This window comes from Dermacentor albipictus, chromosome 6 (assembly GCF_038994185.2).
Source record: "Dermacentor albipictus isolate Rhodes 1998 colony chromosome 6, USDA_Dalb.pri_finalv2, whole genome shotgun sequence".
In the NCBI taxonomy this organism is placed as follows: domain Eukaryota; kingdom Metazoa; phylum Arthropoda; class Arachnida; order Ixodida; family Ixodidae; genus Dermacentor; species Dermacentor albipictus.
The window spans coordinates 123,208,969-123,229,400 of record NC_091826.1 but is presented as its reverse complement, the minus strand read 5'-3'; the positions used below and the strand labels follow the sequence as shown (position 1 = coordinate 123,229,400).

The 20,432-nt window shown below is 51.0% G+C and overlaps 1 protein-coding gene across 2 annotated transcripts in view; it reads left to right on the top strand.

The window, feature by feature from the left end:
* The window catches only part of LOC135899479 (uncharacterized), a 96,935-nt gene that overhangs the window by 38,604 nt on the left and 37,899 nt on the right, over nucleotides 1-20,432 (top strand). For both annotated transcript variants that reach the window (XM_065428753.1, XM_065428752.2), the window contains exon 3: nucleotides 125-311. In XM_065428753.1, coding sequence (XP_065284825.1) covers nucleotides 125-311 — 187 coding nt within the window. The remainder of the gene's footprint in view (nucleotides 1-124; nucleotides 312-20,432) is intronic.

The window sequence follows — 20,432 nt, the reverse complement described above, 5'->3', positions numbered from 1 at the left end:
ATGAACCCCCATGTGTATCACACAATGTACCCCACAAAAATGCGTGACACTGGCACAATTTTCGACACATCGGTTTCAACATATCCGTGTAATAACAAACCAATTACTATTTTTTTCTTTTCAGGTTGGGGATACAGTGTACTGTTAGCCAAAGTCAATTGGCTGCAATTGAGATTGACGGCTCAGTACTCAGGTCTGCAAACAGCAACGGAAAAGTGCTACTTAGGCCTTACGATAGCGTGACTATCAAAGAAAGGGATAACTTCTCCATTTCGTTGAAATGTGTCGCGGAGAGAGACCATTATTTCCACGTGAGTGTCAAGCAATTCCTGCAATTTTTCATGAGGAGCGCAGTGAACCTTACAATAATTGCGTGCGGGCAGCACTCATGCAAGTCGCCCTCTGATATATGCAGCCACCTGCGGAACATCTTTTGCATATATTTTTCACTTACGTAAATGGGACCGCGTTCGACATGAACTCACAATACTATGGGTCTGCGTTCCATATATTCAAACCCCTTGCTTTTTTGAGACGCCACACAATAAACCTGTGAAATAGGGCTCTTGTGAAATGGTCACTTTTATCGACAACAGGGTTCCACAGGCTTGTACCTATTATCCGAAATATTATTCTATCCTCCGTTACATAGAGTCATACTTAGCGGTCGGAACATCGTTCCACACATTTAAGGTACACTTGCTGGAATACAGTTCCACATATTTATTTTCATCTGTATCTAGAAAGCATTCATTTCAAATATCAGAATCGTCGTTTTGCATATTTTGTGATGTTATGGAGAATGGTGTTACATTCTGGTAAGTGGAAAACGGCTGTGAATTCTCCCGCTCCTATAGCTAGAACCAAAGTGGAACGCGATTAACAGCGTAGTTCTTTTCTGTATATTTCTATTTTTCGATTTCTTGTCATGTTTATTACCATTGATGTAACCACTCCTGCTTGGGCCCGAATAAGGCGTGCAGTATTTGTAAACAAATAAATATTCATACATGCATATTGCGTGTTTCCTGTGGCCGTATCACGTTGGCGCCCCGACGAAGACGACGAACGCTCGCTGGCTCTCGAACTGTCGGCTGAACTGGTCAGCTCTGCAGTTACCTCTTGTAAATACACTTTGTAAATAGTTTCCAGTCTTAATCCCTTAATGCGCTTAGTTCACGCATTTATTATGTGTCATTTCTCGTATGTGGCAGCTATGCTAAATTGGAATAGGGGCGAGAAAAATAAATTGGAAGCATTAATCAGAAAAGCCATCAAGGCTGCGCTTGGTCTGCCTATGACTACGTCAAACGATATGTTGTCACGACTGGGTTTGCATAATACTTTATATGAAATTGCTGAGGCTCAACGTACCGCACAAAGGGAGCGGTTGCTAGGTTCACCAGCGGGTAGATTTTAGAGTAGGTATATTTTAGAGTCAATTGAAGAATCAGTGGCTGTGTCGCACGATAGGGCGCCCCTACACGAGTTGAACGTGAACCTTAGGGTAAACATCATGGTTCGTCCGTTTCCGCGGAATGTGCACCCCGTGCACAATGTAGGGAGGCGGGTCGCGAGAGCTAGGGCTTTGTTGCGAGAGGCAAAGGATCAGGAGGAGCAGTCTGCGTTTGTTGACGCCTCATGGATTAATGAAAAAAATGCTTATTCGGTGGTGGTGGTAGATGGCAAAGGGAGCGTTAGAAATGCTGCTTCCATTTATACCAAAGATCCGGTGGTTGCTGAACAGGTGGCTATTATTCTAGCAGTAATTGATTCAAGAAGAGTTTTGGTGTTTAGTGACTCGCGATCTGCGATTAAAGGCTTCTCGAGAGGACTTGTTGCGAAACCGGCCAACAGACTGCTACAGAGTAGGGATATCACTTCGCATACAGTTACTTGGTTCCCGGCGCACATGGGGACAGTGGAGGGAGCCCCGCGTAACCTCAACGAGGTGGCGCACAGGGAAGCACGAGGATTAGTGTGCCGTGTACTCCCTGAAGGGGCTGGATCTCCCGCTCCTGAGTACAGGGACCAACTGTTAACCTACAACGAAATCCCCAAGCACTATTACTTAGGGCGCAGGGCATTCCCGCTGCCACATCCTAAATTAAATAGGCCGCAGGCGGTTACATTAAGGCTTCTGCAGACACGAACGTACCCAAACCCGGTCATCATGAATAAAATTAATCCGGACTGCGGGGTTTCAGTCTATTGTAGTAAGTGTGGTGGTTTGCTCGATTTAGAACACATGCCGTGGTGCGGCTTGGCGTTGGCCGGTGATGGTTCTCGAGGTGAACAGTGGTGGCAGCGGATGCTGCACAGTGGAGTGCTGGCGGACCAACTCAGGGCTGTCCAGAGGGCCCGTGTGACGGCAGAGGGGCTCGAACCTCTGTACCGACGTGGGATGCGGCCCGCATCAGTCCCAGACTGATCCCTCAGGACATAAATAAAGTTCTTCATACCATACCTTTAATCCGTTGTTCGCGTAACATTTTGGTGGAGGGTGCCGTTCCCCGTTCTCGCCACGGAGCTCCGCAGTGGCCGCGCCATCCTGCTTTCCGCCATGCCTCCCGGTGACGACACCTTGTCTGCTTCTACTCCTGCGACCTCGACAACAACGTACGTTACCGTTACCAATCCCCGCGATCCTGGCATATTCTCCGGCAAAGATAATGTCGACGTTCAGGACTGCCTCAACTTGTATGAGCGTGTTAGTCGAAACAACCGCTGGGACCCTACCATTATGTTAGCCAATGTCCTATTGTACTTGGACGGAACTCCTTGTGTCTGGTTCCGGACACACAAGGACGAGATCTCTAGCTGGGATGCTTTCAAGGAGAAGCTCGTCGACCTCTTTGAAAACCCCACCAGTCGGCAGCTGGCTGCTAGAAAAGAGCTTGCTACCCGAGTTCAGTGTTCTACTGAATCGTATGTCTTGTTCATACAAGACGTGCTCGCTCTTTGCCGGAAAGTCGACGAGAAAATGGCCGAGGTTGACAATGTAGGCCACGTACTCAAAGGGATCGCGGCCGACGCCTTCAACTTGTTGGTCTTCAACAATGTGTCCACCATCGATGTCATTGTCAAGGAATGCCGCCGCTTTGAGCTCGCCAAAAGCCGCCGCGTCATTCCAGTTCTCGCGGCTCCCTAACACGGCTGGGACGTCGTCTTGCGTAGACCTTACCGCTTCACCACCCTTAAATGAGCACGTCACACGTATTGTTCGCCGCGAACTCGAGGCTACATGTCCTGCGTCGTTCCATTCACTCCCACTTGAACCCACCATTGACCAACCAGCCCCGGCGATCTCTCTCATTCAGGCAGTTGTACAGCAAGAATTTGCACACCTAGGCTTTCCTGCTGCCTGCTCCGTCTCACCCCGACCTGACACCCGACCGGTGCCGACTGCTTCGCCTCACGGCGATGTGTATTCCCATCCCAGATACCGCAACCCTACCGAGTGGAGAACTTCGGACAAGCCCATTTGCTTCAGTTGCCCCCGCGATGGCCACGTCGCTCGCCACCGCCGCACCTCCTGGAGGTTGCCGTATTCGAGCTCCTTTCCCCCGTGTGCTCGCCCATATGCCGACCCGCGCCGTTACTCGCCTCGCCGTATGCCTCCTACTTCTGACGTATCCGTCGATGTCAGTCGTCCTGTTCGCTCGCCATCACCTCAGTGCCGTCGGTCGCCGTCGCCCCAGCCACGCCGCTATTCGTCGCCGACCAATTATGGACCATCCCGGATGGAAAACTAGACCATGCAGCTCCTGGAGGTAGTGCTGCATTATCTTCGTCCTGTCTAAATCCTCCGTTGACGCTCCTCATCAACACGAACCTAATTGAAGTAGACGTAGATGGCGTTCCGTTGACGGCATTTGTTGATACTGGAGCCCAAGTGTCCATAACGAGCTCTAACCTATGTCGTCGCCTCAAAAAAGTTCTTACGCCTGCCATCACTCGAGCCATACGCGTCGCCAATGGCACCACTGTTGTCGTCAGGGGTATGTGCATTGCTCGCATAGGCCGCCAAGCTCCAGTCCTATTCACCGTGCTGACCAGTTGCCCTCATGGCCTAATCTTCGGGCTCGACTTTCTGATGACGCATTCTGCCCTCATCGACTGTTCCACAGGTACGCTGTGCCTCGAGCTGCCTCTCCTTTCGGCCGTTCACCCCTAACAACCAAACACCCTCGGCACTACAGCATTTGTTCGCTTACATCCAAAGGCACTAACCTTCGTCGAACTGGCCTCAACGGCAACCGTGCCTGATGGCGACTATGTCGTCGCAACTATTCGTGATGTCCTCCTGGCGCGCAACATCTTTCTGCCACACTCTGTCGTAACCATTGCCGCCAATCGAATGTGTTTCCCCGTTACCAATTTTGGCTTGACGAAGCAAGTATAACCTGAAGGCATAGCGGTGGCCACACTCCGGTCAGTGACAGGTGACCACGTCACTGCTTTTGCAGCCGACGCGTCTCCAGATCCTCCTAATTACCCGCAGGATGCCTTGAACCTCGACGGCCTATTGCGTCCCATGGTCGCTCCGGCCCTCGCACCTGACCAAGCAGCCACCCTATATCGCCTTTTGCTTTCCTACCACGACATGTTTGACACTGACAATTGACCACTTGGTGCATTATCCATTGTTTAGCATCGAATAAACACTGGTGATGCTGTTCCCATTCACCGCCGACCGTATCGCGTGTCCACGCCAGAGCGGCAAGTTATTCAGCAGGAAGTAAACAAGATGCTCGCCAGAGGCATCACTGAGCCCTCGTTGAGTCCTTGGGCGTCGCCGGTTGTACTCGTCAAAAAGAAAGATGGCATGTGGCGTTTCTGCCTTTATTACCGCCACTTAAACCGAATTACTAAAAAAGACGTTTACCTTGTACCGCGAATCGACGACGTTCTTGATTGTCTTCGCGGTGCGAAATACTTTTCGTTCATGGACCTTCGATCTGGTTATTGGCAGATTTCCGTCGATGAGCAACACAAGAAAAGACCGCTTTCGTCACTCCAGATGGCCTCTACCAATTCAAGGTTATGCCGTTCGGTTTATGCAAAGCCCCCGCCACGTTCGAACGGATGATCGACTCTCTGCTTCAAGGTTTCAAATGGTCAACTTGCCTTTTCTACCTCGACGACGTCCTTGTATTATTTCCTACATTTTAGACGCACCTTGAGCGCGTCGCAGCTATCTTTGACGTCTTCCGCAAGGCTGGGCTGCAATTTAAACTCATCGAAGTGCCACTTCGGGCGCCGACAGATTACAGTGCTAGGCCATCTGGTCGATGCTTCCGGAGTACAACCCGACCCGGAGAAGGTTCGAGCAGTAACGGTTTTTCCTGTACCTCAGTCTGTCCTAGACGTCCGGAGTTTTGTGGGGCTCTGTTCTTATTTCCGACGGTTGGTGAAAGATTTCGCAGCAAATGCTCGACCACTCACTGAACTTCTGAGGAAAGACGTGCCTTTTACGTGGTGTTCCCCTCAGGCTGCCCTATTTTCACACCTTATCACGATTCTCACCAATCCACCTGTCTTGGCCCACTTTGACCCGTCCGCACCTACGGAGGTCCGAACCGATGCCAGTGGTTATGGGATCGTCGCTGTCTTATCGCAACGCCAACACGGACACGACCACGTTCTAGCCTACGCTAGCCGGCTCCTGACAACTGCAGAGCGCAACTATTCGATTACCGAGCTCGAATGTCTTACAACGACAGAAAGCTGAGCTAGTTGGTAAGGATTCATTATGCCTTGTTAGTTGGTAAGGATTCAATGTCTTGTTGGTAAGAGCTAGTAAGAGCTAGTTGGTAAGGATTCAATGTCTTGCTCTCGTTTGGGCTGTTTCAAAGTTTCGCCCATAGTTATATGGCAAGCCCTTCTCAGTTATCAAAGACCATCATGCGCACTGTTGGCTTTCGTCGCTCAAGGATCCTACTGGCCGGCTTGGTCGTTGGGCGATCCGACTACAAGAATACCCCTACACAGTGACTTACAAGTCGGGACGCCAACACCAGGACGCAGATTGCCTCTCTCGCTATCTAGTCGAAGACGCGACCTCTACGACTGATACTGACACCGACGCCTGTGTTCTCTGCTTTTTTTTACTGCTCCATGTCGCCGACGAGCAGGGCCGTGACCCGTCCTTGCGTATCATCACTGACCGCCTGGAATTGCCACTTCCCGACAGTTCCCTTCGCTTATTCACACTTCAAGATGGCGTACTCTACCGCCACAACGTTCACCTCGACGGCCCCGCATTACTCCTTGCGATCCCTAAACATCATCGTTCGGCTGTTCTCCACGAACTTCACGACCTCCCCACTGCCGGTCACCTGGGTGTGTCACGTAGCTACGACTGGATCCGCCGACGCTTCTGTTGCTCATGGCTTGCTCGCTCCATTCGAAGATACGTAGCTGCGTGTGAGAAATGCCAGCGACGCAAGACACCATCGACGCTCCCTGCTGGGTCCCTTGAACCACTCGACATTCTTGCGGAACCATTCTTTCGGGTTGGTTTGGACTTACTTAGCCGTTTTCCTCTCTCTACCTCTGGGAACAAGTGGACCGCTGGGGCCATGGATTAGGCAACGCGCAACGCCATCACCAGAGCGCTTCCTACAACCTGCGCCACAGATGCCGATTTTCTTCTACGCGACGTGATTTTATTACATGGAGCTCCGCGAAAACTTCTCACAGACCATGGCCGGACATTCCTATCAAAAGTTATCGCAGACATCCTGCAGTCCTGTGCCACAAGGCACGAGCTATCTACGTCATACCATCCGCAAACAAATGGCTTCACGAAGCGTCTCAATTGCACTCTCACAGAAATGCTCGCGAAATATCTCTTCAGACCACACTGACTGGGACCTCGCTCTACCGTTTGTGATATTTGCTTATAATTCCTCGCGCCAAGACAAAGCTGGTTATTCCCAATTTTTCCTTCTGTTTGGCCGAGAACCAGCACTGCCCCTCGACACAACCCTCCCTGTTCACGTGGCACCGACCAGTGAATATGCACTTGACGCCATCGCCCGCTGTGCCCACACAAGGGAAATTTCCCGTGACCGCCTTCTGAAATCCCAAGAGAGTCAAAGGCATTCGTACGACCGGCGACACCGAAACGTGCAGTTCCCGCCTGGTTCTTTGGTGCTTCTATGGTTTCTGTCGCGTCAGGTCGGCCTGTCAGAAAAACTCCTGTCTCATTACACAAGCCCATACCGAGTGCTTCGTGCCGTGACTCCCGTCATCTACGAGATCGCCCCTGACACCCCATCTGCTTCCCAGTTCAGTGATATCGTGCACGTTACACGACTGAAGCAGTGTCACCCTCCCAGTGATGACATTGAGACGCTCCCGGACGTCGCTTCTGCCACCGGGGCTAATGATACATGCATATTGCTTGTTTCTTGTGGCCGTTGCACGTGGGCGCCCCGACGAAGACGACGAACGCTCTGTGGCTCTCGAGCTTGCGGCTGAACTGGCCAGCTCTGCAGTTACCTCTAGTAAATATACTTGTTAAACAGTCTCCAGTCTTAATCCTTTGTTGGCGTAACAATATTAAGTAAGATAGTAAAAGTGTGTGAGTCTGCATCTTGTTAAAAAAAAGCAGGGGTGACAAAATGGCATGCAAATATCTGTCACAGATAAGGAGAAGAAAAAACGAGTTATGCAAAAAAAGGAAAGTACGTTATTGTATAAGGTGTCAATTAGAAAGGACAGCTTTATTACGGGCATATGTTTTGTAGAAAGCTGAGAATACAGAACAAATAGATTCACAAAATATAACATAGCTCTTTCATGAAAGCCCCAGACTTCATGAATGACCGCAGCAAAAAAAAGGAGACTTCACTAGTAATTAACAGTACTTGTGAAGCCATCGTGATAAAATAGTGGCTTTGGCGTTGTGCTGCTAAGCCCAAGGCCGCGGAATCGAATTCCGGCCGCGGCTGCTGCATTTCGATGGGACGAACTGCGAAAACGCCCGCGTACCGTGCAGCGTGTGCACGTTAAAGAACCCCAGGTGGCCGAAATTAACCCGGAGGTCCTCACTAGGCGTACCTCGTAATGATATACTGGTTTCGGCACGTGAATCCCCACAACTAAAGAAGATATCACTTGGAAAATAATAAATTCGGAAATCGCCTTTCTTTTTCATTTCAAATCATTCTTACGATACGTTTCTCAAAAATCTGTCCTTGAACTTTACTGACTTTTTGTTTCTTTAATAGCTACCCTATATTCTCTGAATCTCTTTGAGATCTTCTTCTGTGTCAGCTTTTGAGAACCCACGAATTTGTACTTATTGATTTCCTTTCCTGCTGACTGCCACCTTTAAGTGAAGCTTTCTTTGGCTGCTGGCAGCTGCTGCATTGCCAGTTATACAACTTGGGTGACCAGTCATGCGCCACAGGCTATGCCATGTGCTGGGTGCTGGATGCTGCCGAGCGCGATTGCCGTCCCAGGTAAAGTACAGAACGGCATCGACTATATTGCAAAGCGAGGTGGCAGGGGCGGTAGATGATTTATAAAAACGGCGAAGTGATTTCGAACTCAAATACACTTTCGCAGTGACCGTGGCACGTCGTCGCTGTCACTCCTTCGTCATCCGGTTATACCGCAGGCTAGTACCGGTATAATCAGTCATCGTCACTGCGTGGTTGCCATTTCTTTGGCGTCTTTCGTTTGTCACACGCTCTCTTCATCACTTCGTCATTGTCACACGATTCTCATTCTGACGTCTTCCTCGAGTAGTGGTCACCCCGTCGTGATCATGCAGTCGTCGGCATGTTGTCAACGTCACACTGCTGCCGTCATTCCATCATGGCCGCATCGTCATCCTTTCGGCGCCATCACGCTGTTCTCGTCACTCCCGTCGTGATTACACCGCCATCATTCCACCATCATCAATATGCCGTTGTTATTCACTGTGTCATGTCACTCAGTCGTCATCATTCCATCATGGCCATGCCGTGATCCTAAGGTCCTTGCATTTAAATCGTCATGATTACGCTCTCGTTACTCGGTAGTCCTCACTTAATCCTCCTCACTCCCATCGTGGTTCCATCGTCATTTCTCTGCCGTCGTAAATCTGTCGTCGTCACTCACATCCTGTGAGTGACGTCACAGAGTTGTAATTTTTTTTGTCGTCAATCAACTGTCGTCATTACACTGCTGTTACTCTTTGGTTGTCATTCCATCTTCGCATGCAATCGGGACGCCTTCGTAATCATGCAGTCGTCGGCATGCCATCAATGTCATGCAGCTGTGGCCACTCCGTAGTCGTCAAACCATCGTAGTTTCATCGTGATCATTCCGTCGTCGTTGGTCCTCTTCGATTTGTCGCCTTGGACTGTCGGGGACTGCCCGAGGTGGTGTAACGCCACTCTAATTGGCTAACAGCACCGCCTGGGGCAATCGGGGACTGTCAGTGATGGATAATCAGAGGCCTATTGTAGCGTTGCCATGTCAGTCCCCTCAGTAGCCCATTGCCCATTACCCATTGCCAGGGACAAGAAAAGAAGTCAGCAGCAAAACTTTACACAAGAATTCGGCAACATAAGCCATCCCCGTTGTGGGTGTGTGCGTTTCGTGTGCATTTCCGCCTCCTTTAAAGGGAGGCCGTGCTTGCATCTTTACATTTGCGTCATTATGTTACACTTGCCAGGCTGCGTTATAGGTTTGGTTAAACACTTGATTGCCCTTGCGTCATTGTCAGTTTATTAGCGATAATAACGCTTCGTATACGTCACTCTCTGCAAGCATTAAACTATTTAATGGGACGCAGGTACAACACTTATTTTGGCCTTTGTGCAAGCATCGCCAATAGCTTGCGAAGTTGCCGTCACAGATGTTTGTTGAGGAGCTGCGCACACGCATAATGGCACATATGCCAAGTGACCGAAGTTGTTATCTAGGAGGTTCATTGGAAAAGCAGCACAGACCGAGTGGAACGCACACATTGCTCTATGTCAGCATGAAAGAAATTAATTGAAGAGCAATTCATGTCCATTCCACATACCCAGTGCCATGTACCCGGTCCCACATCCCCATTGATCCATGTCGGCGTCAGAGGGAAGAAAGAGAAAATCAGAAGGCAGTGAGGTTAACCAGAATAACGTCCGGTTGGCTAGCCTACACCGGGGGATCGAATGGGAATGGGAAAGGGGAAAACCAAAGGTAGTCAACTAATCCAATGAGGGTCAGATTGAAAAGCGTCGGGCTAAGCACTCCGCCTTGAGGCACTCCTCGGCTACCGTAATGGTCGGATGTCAGGCCACTTTCTGTGCGCACTTAGAATTACCTCCTCTGTAAGTAGTTGCATACCCACATATATATCTTACCACCAAGTCCGACGGCTGCTAACGCGCTAAGGAGGGCTTCATGTGTGACACTACCATAAGCCCCTTTAACGTCTACAAACAGAGCAACAAATAGTCCTTTACAGGCCTTTTGGCGTTGCACAAATATTATCAAGACAACAACGTTGTCTGTTGACGAACGGCCACGCCTGAATCCGGCCATAGCATCTGGGTAGAAAGGCTCGCTGGAGAGCTGGACATATTTACGCAGTGACAGATACCCAGGGAGCCAAGATGGTTCGATGGTTGATTTTGAACCCTGTTTCCTCAGCGTAGCCGCCCGCCGCGCTACCCATTCCACCATAGACTACCCCCCCCCCCCCTCCACACACACACACACACACACACACACACACACACACACACACACACACACACACACACACACACACACACACACGCACACGCACACGCACACACACACACAAACACACACACACACACACACACACACATACACATACACACACACACACACAAACACACACACACACACACACACACACACACATTGTTATGTGTAGAGAGACACACAGACGAAAGAGCGCCAGGCCGACCTTCGCTCGCGCCAAGGGCACAGACCCAATTCGTCGTCGTTCGCGGCGGCTCGTCCCTTGAGCATCGCTCGATGATACTGTAATACTACCCCCCGGCGGCAAAAGCGCCGTCATGGTGCTGTTAAATATCCAAGGTGCGTGGAGAGTTGTAGGGTTCAATCTTCATGCAATTCTAACCGTGGCCCCCTGCCGGATGTTTACGGCAGTTTCATAGATAAATAGGATGTATTTCTCATTTGTTGCCATTGTGTACTGACGATGCCACCCGCATAGGTGGCGAAACGTCTATGTTTTTGTTATTTTTCGTTAAGTAAAGCCAGTGAAAACAACACTTTGAAGCATGAGTTCCCCTGGCTTTTGGAACATTTTCTCACGTATCCGATACAGTTACGGGTGTACCCTTCTTGGTCCTTTGAGGAAATACGTCGACCACTCTACGAAGATTGTCCGCCATGAATGCCACTTGCGTTTCAACTACAAGTGTCTGAACAGCAACGTTGTTCCCAAAAGCCTGCACTGCCGGACACTGGCCAACACGCTCTACGGACGCAAGCTTGCAAGAGACTTCAGCCGGAATTGCTTAAAGGCCCGTATCCAGGAAAACAAGCAGCAAATTAACCAGGCACGACGTAAAATCTGCAAATTTGAGGCTTGTCTTCGCGCAAAGCTACAGTTGCTTACTTCAGTGAGGTCCTGGTAGCAAGAGCGAAGGCAGAACTCCTCGAAAGGGAAAAGTACACGCATGCCCACAACAAGAAATTGACTACCCTGATCCCCAGTCTACCGCAAGGAAAGTTTGAGGCCACAAGTGTTCACAACCTTTCTGAAAAACGGCTGTCGCAAGACCAAGTGAGTGTTTTGTCGAAAGGGATGAACTTTGCTATCGCACCGCGGTTTATTCCGAAACGCGATATTATAGTAGAAACGGAAGAATGTTTCCGTCACACGAAAGATACTGCAGCTGTATGCCTTGCTCGTAGCCGCATTGTGAGCATTTTGGCAAATGCCCAGACGCCTCAGTTTAATTTAACCACTAAGGAGCGCGCAGCGCTTCATGACTTGAAGTCTGACGCATCGGTCGTAGTCCTCGAGGTTGATAAGGGCGGAGGCATTGTAATAATGAACCGCAAGGACTACGATAGAAAAATGCAACTGCTTTTGGATGATCCTCTGCACTTTCAGAAGATGCAGCACGACCCCACTTCCACTTGCGAAAGGCAGTTGGTCGACTGTTTACGCAGCTTGAAAACGAAAGGAAGGGTCGACCAGTCGTTGTGCCGTCGACTCTTTTCGTCTGACGGAGCAACGCCGAGAGCCTACGGGTTGCCAGAAGTTCACAAAGATGGCTGCCCCCTACGCCCTATTGTTTCTTTTGTTGGGTCGCCGACATACAACTTGTCTAAGCTTTTGGTTGAAATTTTAAAGCCGCTTGCGGAAGAGAGCACGTTCACGGTCAAGAATTCTAAAGAGTTTGTTACCGCGGTACGCCAGCAGCAGCTTCGGGACGACGATGTTAGGGTATCCTACGATGTCACGTCCTTGTTCACGAATGTGCCGATAACATTGGCTACGGATATTATTGAGAAACGCCTGCAGGATGACTGTACGTTAGAAAGCCATATTTCCCTGACTGTTGACGACATCATGATTCTGCTTAGGTTCTGCTTGAAGAAAACATATTTCTCGTTTGCCGGTACCATATATCACCAGATAGAAGGCGTCCCGATGGGTAGTCCTGTTTCTGTAATCGTGGCTGATCTGTTAATGCAACACGTGGAAACAGGTGTGATGACGTCCTTGCCCTTCCCTGTCAAAATGTACTGTCGCTATGTAGATGACACCTTTGTGATTGTCGAAAAGAAAAACCTGCATGCCATGTGTGAGGTGCTTAATGCCGTCCATCATGTCATTCAATTTACATGCGAGACGGAGAATAGTGGCAGCCTAGCCTTTCTAGACGTGCTGGTACGACGGAGCGAAGGAGGTTCGGTGGAGACAGCCGTATATCGCAAATCTTGCGATAGCGGGAGTGTGCTGAGTTTTGACTCTCACCACCCTATAGCACACAAACATGCCGTGATACGTACGCTCCTGTCCCGTTGCGATGCGCTCTCGTGAACGCAAACTTTGAGGGAGCAAGAATTAGCGAATGTTGCCGCTCTTTTGCATAAACGGAGTTACCTTCAGCACTTTGTCAATGATACGCAGCGCAGCATGCAAAAACCCCGCGACAGCAAGGCCGAAAGGCCAGCTTCCTTTGTGTGCATTCCGTATGCCCGCGGTGTATCAGAAGCAGTGCGCAGGGCTTTACGGCCTTTGGGTGTTCGAACTGTGTTCAAACCCTCGTACACATTGGGAAATGTGTTCCCGAAGCCAAAGGACCGCACACCTCCGGACCAACAAAGAGGTGTCATCTACAAGGTCGACTGCTCGGACTGTGGTGCCAGCTACATTGGCGAGACGGGGCGGCGACGTCGCACTCGAATCAAGGAACATTTAAGAGATGCTACGAAAACCACCCATGCTAAACGTGCCAAGACGGAATTGGTTGATCGTTGTTTATCAAAGGGACACATGTTCGATGTTGACAATGTAAGCACACTAGCACGGGAACACCGATGGGGCCCAAGAAAGTTCGTAGAATCATGGTTCATCCGTCGTAACCAATCTTCATGCAATTCTAACCGTGGCCCCCTGCCGGATGTTTACGGCAGTTTCATAGATAAATAGGATGTATTTCTCATTTGTTGCCATTGTGTACTGACGATGCCACCCGCATAGGTGGCGAAACGTCTATGTTTTTGTTATTTTTCGTTAAGTAAAGCCAGTGAAAACAACACTTTGAAGCATGAGTTCCCCTAGCTTTTGGAACATTTTCTCATGTAGGGTTTGAGTCGGGCGACGTGGACAATGTCACTGGTTGTCACAGTAGAGGACGTAGTGGGCGTGGCTAGAACGATTTCGTAGGTGACATCGGTTACTTGGCGAAGCACGCGATATGGGCCCGTGTAGCAGGAAAGCAGTTTTTCACAAAGGACAACTTTACGTGATGGTGACCAAAGCAACACGAGGGTGCCGGGCACAAAATGGACATCACGGTGACGGAGGTCGTAGCGTTGCTTTTGTTTGCCTTGAGAGACTTGCAGACGAGCGCGCGCAAGTTGGCGAGCATGGTCAGCATGGGCAATAGCATCACGGGCATAAGCGCTAGTTGATGCTGTGGTGGACGGAAGCACAGTGTCCAGTGGTAGCGTCGGTTCACGGCCATACAAGAGGTAAAAAGGAGAAAAGCCAGCAGTGTCGAGACGAGAAGAGTTGTACGCAAAGGTAATGTAAGGTAGGGCCTGGTCCCAGTCACGGTGGTCGTCTGAAACGTATTTGGATAGCATGTCCGTAAGGGTGCGGTTCAAACACTCAGTGAGGCCCTTCGTTTGAGGGTGGTAGGAGGTGGTAAATTTATGCTGTATTGAGCAGGCACGCATGATGTCGTCAATGACTTTGGCTAAGAACGTATGGCCACGGTCAGTTAGCAATTGGCGCGGAGCACCATGAATCAAAATGATATCATGCAGGAGGAAGTCCGCAACATCAGCTGCGCAACTGGTCGGAAGAGCGGGGGTTACGGCGTAGCGGGTCGCGTAGTCCGCCGCGACTGCAACCCACTTGTTTTCTGATGGAGATTCCGGAAATGGGCCGAGAAGGTCTAAGCTGACACGATGGAAGGGCTCGGCAGGGATGTCGAGCGGTTGCAGGTAACCAGCGGGGGGCTGGGAAGGCTTCTTGCTTCGTTGGCAAAGTTCACAAGCGGCGACGTATTGTCGTACGGAACGGGCAACGCCCGGCCAGTAAAAACGGCGACGTACACGGTCACAGGTTCGAGATACGCCGAGGTGTCCTGCCGTTGGTGCGTCGTGAAGCTCTTCTAGAACGGCTGAGTGGAGGTGTTTAGGTATGACAAGTAGAAACTCAGAGCCGTCCGGATGAAGGTTACGACGGTACAGAGTACCGTCGCGGAGGACGAAGACGCGTAGAGTGGCGTCGGCCGGAGAGTGTTCAAAACGGTCGATGAGTGCTCTGATGTTGGTGTCACGACGTTGCTCGCCGGCGAAATGAAGCAGCTACGACACAGAAGATACGCAAGCAGCACCGGTAATATTGGAGGAGTCAGGGTCGTCAACAGGGTAACGCGACAGGCTGTCAGCGTCTTGGTGCAGGCGGCCAGACTTGTAGACCACGGAATATGAAAATTCTTGTAGCCTCAAAGCCCATCGACCAAGCCGGCCTGTAGGATCTCTTAGCGATGAGAGCCAGTAGAGTGCATGATGGTCAGTGACTACCGAAAAAGGGTGACCGTAAAGGTAAGGACGGAACTTCGCAACCACCCAGACTACAGCAAGGTATTCTCATTCCGTATTGGAATAGTTGCGCTCCGATGGTGTGAGGAGGCGGCTCGCATAAGGAATAACGCGATCCTGGCCACGCTGACGCTGGGATAAGACGGCACATACGTCATGACCACTGGCCCGCAATGCTGGTACGCAATGCTGTAGGGGCATCAGGGTCGAAGTGGGCGAGAATGGGTGCTGAGGATAGAAGAGTAGCGAGACGAGAGAAGGCGGCGGCTTCTGCAGTACCCCACGAGAATTGTACGCCTTTCTTCAAAAGATTCGTGAGGCGTCTAGCAATTCCCGTAAAATCTTGAATAAAACGACGAAAGTACGAGCATAGCCCTACGAAACTTCGAACGTCTGCGGCTGTCTTCGGAACCGGAAAGTCTCGGACAGCGCGAACTTTTTCGGGATCAGGCTGTACTCCGGAAGCGTCAACGAGGTGGCCCAAAACAGTAATTTGGCGGCGGCCGAAACGACATTCGGACGAAATAAGTTGCAGCTTCGCCTTCCTAAATACATCAAGTATAGCTGTTAGACGCTCAAGGTGAGTGTCGAACGTGGGCGAGAAGGCGATGACGTCGTCGAGGTAGCAGGGACATCTGGACCATTTGAAACCTCGGAGCAAGGAGTCCGTCATACGCTCAAAAGTGGTAGAGGCGTTGCATAATCCAAACGGCATTACTTTATATTGGTACAGGCCATCCGTTGTGATGAACGCGGTTTTTTCTCTGTCCATATCGTCAACAGCAATCTGCCAGTATCCAGAACGAAGATCAATAGAAGAAAAATAGCTGGAACCATGCAGGCAGTCAAGGGCGTCGTCTATACGTGGGAGCGGGTAGACGTCCTTCTTAGTAATGTTGTTCGGATGACGGTAGTCTACACAGAAGCGCCACGTGCCGTCCTTCTCCTTAACCAACACCACAGGTGACGCCCAGGGACTCGATGAAGGCTCAATGATGTTTTTGTTTAGCATTTTGTTCACTTCACTTTGGATTACTTGGCGTTCCGACGCAGAAACTCGATACGGTCGTCGGTGAATACGAGTAGCATCGCCAGTAAGAATCCGATGCTTGACCGCGAGCGTCTGGCCTAAAGGGCGATCGTCGAAGTCGAAAATGTCTCTGTAGGACGATAATACTTGGTAAAGGTCTTCAGCATGCGCAGATGACAGGTCCGTCGTGACCATTTTCTGTATCTTCGGATCGGCGGCCGAGGCTGGCGCGATGGGCCTGCTAAGCTCGCAAGAAGCATCGGTCGATAAAGTTGCCACGTGATGGTCGCCGAGACGATCAACGTTGGCAAGGCAAATACCTTGCGGTAGAATTTGCTTTGCCAATCCAAAGTTAAAGATAGGCATGCAAGTGTGGTTAGCAGTAATAGTATACTGTGAGGCACGGTAACGTCATACTGTAGTGGAATGTCGGGCAGAGGAGTGACGAGGTACTTGCCATCAGGGACTGGTGGGAAAGACAAGAGTTCAATATGGGCTATTGATTTTGGCGACAGGCGAATAAAGCCAGTGGGGCGTAGGCGGCACTGGGGTGTATGAGAAGGTTCTGCGAGAATCGGCAACTCAAGGCGAAGGGTACTGGCAGAGCAGTCAATAAAAGCAGAATGCGCGGAGAGAAAATCGAGGCCGAGAATGAGGTCGTGGGGGCAATGAGAAATCACGGTGAACAGGACAGGGGTGTGGCGGCTGGCGATGCTAACACGTGCCGTACACATGCCGATTATGGGCACAGCACCGCCATCCGCAACGCGGACGACGCGTGCCGACGATGGGGTGAGGAGCATGTTCAGTCGTTGTCGGAAGGCAGCACTCATAATAGAAAGATGTGCCCCTGTATCGATGAGTGGCGCGACAGGATAACCGTCAAGAAGGTTTCGGTTAGTAGGTAACGTGAGCAGAGGATTTGAGGGCATTGTCGACAACGCAGCTTCGCCTCCAGAAGCTGCAGTGCCTAGTTTTCCGGCTGCGCCCGGGAGGCAATAGGCGGGGAAGAGAAGCGGCGGGGTTGGCGCGAACGAGACTGATGGCGTCGAGGTGAGGGCGAGCGGGTGTGGCAGTGGCATTGGGTTCATGGCGGGTGGCATAGGGAACAGAAGGTCCAAAAGTGCGGGAATAAGTGGCGGCGTATGTCCGAAGAGGCGGTGGCCATCGTTTGCGGCAGTGACGAGCGACGTGGGCGATGCGACAGCAGTGGAAGCAGATTGGTCTGTCATCAGGGGTACGCCATTCGGACGGGTTGCGGCGAGATGTGGTAGAAAAGGAATGTCGAGGACGAGGAGGGCTGGCAGAGAACTGGGGAACGCTGGGTTGAGATGTTGAACACACGGAGTTGAAACCCATGTTCTCAAATTTCTGCCTGACTACGGCCTAAATCATGGCAATCGTGGTTGCTGGCGGATTGGGAGGCGTCGCGGAGAAAATTGGCGAACAGGCGGCCTCGAGCTCGCGGCCAACAATACGGGTGACGTCGTCACAGGTGGTGGCCTGACGCGTTCGACCCTCACATGTCGACGTAGCAGCGGTGTTGGGTAGCCGCGTGATGTGGTGCGTGATACGGCGGCTGTTGGCTTGTTCAAGGCGAAAGCATTCTTTAATGATGGCGTCGACTGTCGAGACGTTGCCGAAAACAAGCAAATTGAAAGCGTCGTCGGCGATGCCTTTTAGAACATGTGACACTTTATCTGATTCAGACATAGCATCGTCAGCTTTGCGGCATAGAGCCAAGACGTCGAGGAAGTATGAAACGTACGGCTCTGTAGATGTCTGAACACGAGACGCAAGAGCCTTTCTCGCGGCAACCTTGCGGCCAATGGGGTCGCCGAACAGTTCCCATAGCTTTTCTTTAAAAGTGCCCAAACTGCTTATCTCGTCGTCATGCGTTTGGTACCACACGCGTGGGGTGCCGGCAAGATAAAAGATGACATTCGCGAGCATAATGGTTGGGTCCCACCTGGTATTAGCGCTGGCATGTTCATATAGCTTGATCCATCCGTCAACGTCCTGTCCCTCCAGGCCATAGAACACACCAGGGTCGCAATGTTGGGCAACCGTGACGATTGGAGCAGTTGGACCAGCCGAAGCCGTTGCGGAGGTGGGCTCGTCACCGGGAGGCATGGTGACAAGCTCGGTGTGCCGACCACTTCGGAGTTAAGTGGTGAGGACGGGGATTGGTGACCTCCACCAGAATGTTATGTGTAGAAAGACACAGGCGAAAGAGGCTATTTACAAGCTATTTACACTGGACTGGAGCCAGAGCACCAGGCCGACATTCGCACGCGCCAAGGGCACAGACCCACTTCATCGTCGTTCTCGCGGCGGCCCGTTCCTTGAGCATCGCTCGATGATATCGTAATATATATATATATATATATATATATATATATATATATATATATATATATATATATATATATATATATATATATATATATATATATATATATATATATATATATATATATATATATATATATATATATATATACACACACATTACAGTTTCCACACGGACAGGGCGTGAAGTAACCTATGAATGCTTACCATATTGATACGGAAGAAGACGACGTGTGCCCGCTGAATATAGCGTCGCCATCTTTGCCACCGTTGGTCTACGTGTAAATATATATTAAATAAACTTGTACTTCAGCTACACGTAACATTAATTTGCTGGAGGCGGACGTTCCTCGTACCCGTCATGGTGCTCCTCAGCGGTCGCAAGGGCGACAGTGTAATTTCGGCTCCTGCGGGCGGGACTTCATCTACGCAAGCGTCTCCGCCTGCAGTCGCGACCTACGTCGCCGTTTCCCCCCTTCTGGATCCTGGTGTTTTCACCGGAGTCAGCAGTCCTGACGTTGACGACTGGCTCCGCTTATATGAACGTGTCAGCACCACTCAAAGGTGGGATCTGCCTTGCCAACGTTCTTTTCTACCTCGACGGAGCTGCGCTGACATGGTTACAGACTCACCAAGAGGAGATTTCGAGCTGGGATCTTTTGAAAGAGAAGCTTCATGACCTTTTTTGCAACCCGTTCGCTCGCCAAGTCAATGCCAAGAAAGCTCTTGCCACACGTGTACAGACGTCGACCGAGTCCTACGTGTCGTACATTCTCGACAGCATCGAGCTCGGACAGCGTCACAGTCGAGCTCGGACAGCGTGATACCCCCAGGGTTCCGTCTTCTTGCCGACGCTGTTCAACCTGGTGATGATTGGGCTTTCCGAAAGCCTCTCCAAGACACAAGGCCGAAACCATACGGTATACGCGGACGACATCACCATCTGGTGCTCCGCGAGGTCGGACGGCTTTATCGAATCCGATCTGCAGGAGGCTGTTGAAGCCGCCGAGCCGAGTCTCACCTCGACCACACGGGCCTCAAGTGCTCCTCCGGAAAGTCGGAGCTCCTGCGGTACTGTCCAAAACGACAAGGCAAAAGGCCCAAGGGGTGAAAACCCCCTACCGAGCGAGACATCACCGTCCGCACCAGAGATGGTCGCCCCATCCCCAGGGTCGACTCCATCCGAGTACTGGGAATGATAATCGAGGCGGGCGTATCAAATATTCAAACGGTCCTCAAGCTGACGACAAAGGCGGACAACGCGATACGACTCGTACACAGAGTAGCTATTTGTAACCGCGGCCTCAAAGAAGACAATCTGCTGCGTCTCGTACACGCGTTCGTCCTATGCCACTTACGTCGCAGCAATGCACAAGTGGAAACAATCGGAGCCAGACAAGCTCAATACACTGATCCGAAAGGTAGTCAAGCGGCCCGTCGGGTTCCCGATCACCACACCGACGCATCGACTCCTCGAGCTCGGGGTGCACAATACGCTCGAACAGATCGCTGAGGCTCGGAAGAGGGTGCAGATGCTACGACTGCGACCACCAAGACGGGCCCGCCACATCTTGCGCGAGCTCGGCTACTTCCCACTGAACACCCAGGATTCACTGGTGTTTACGCCGGTTTCCCGCGAGCTCCGCGACCTGATCACGATCTCACCCATTTCGCGAAACGTGCATCCGGAACACAATCGGGGCAGGAGCCCAGCCCGGGCGACCGCATTCCTCAAACGCATAGACAAGAAAGCGGACGCCGTCGCTTT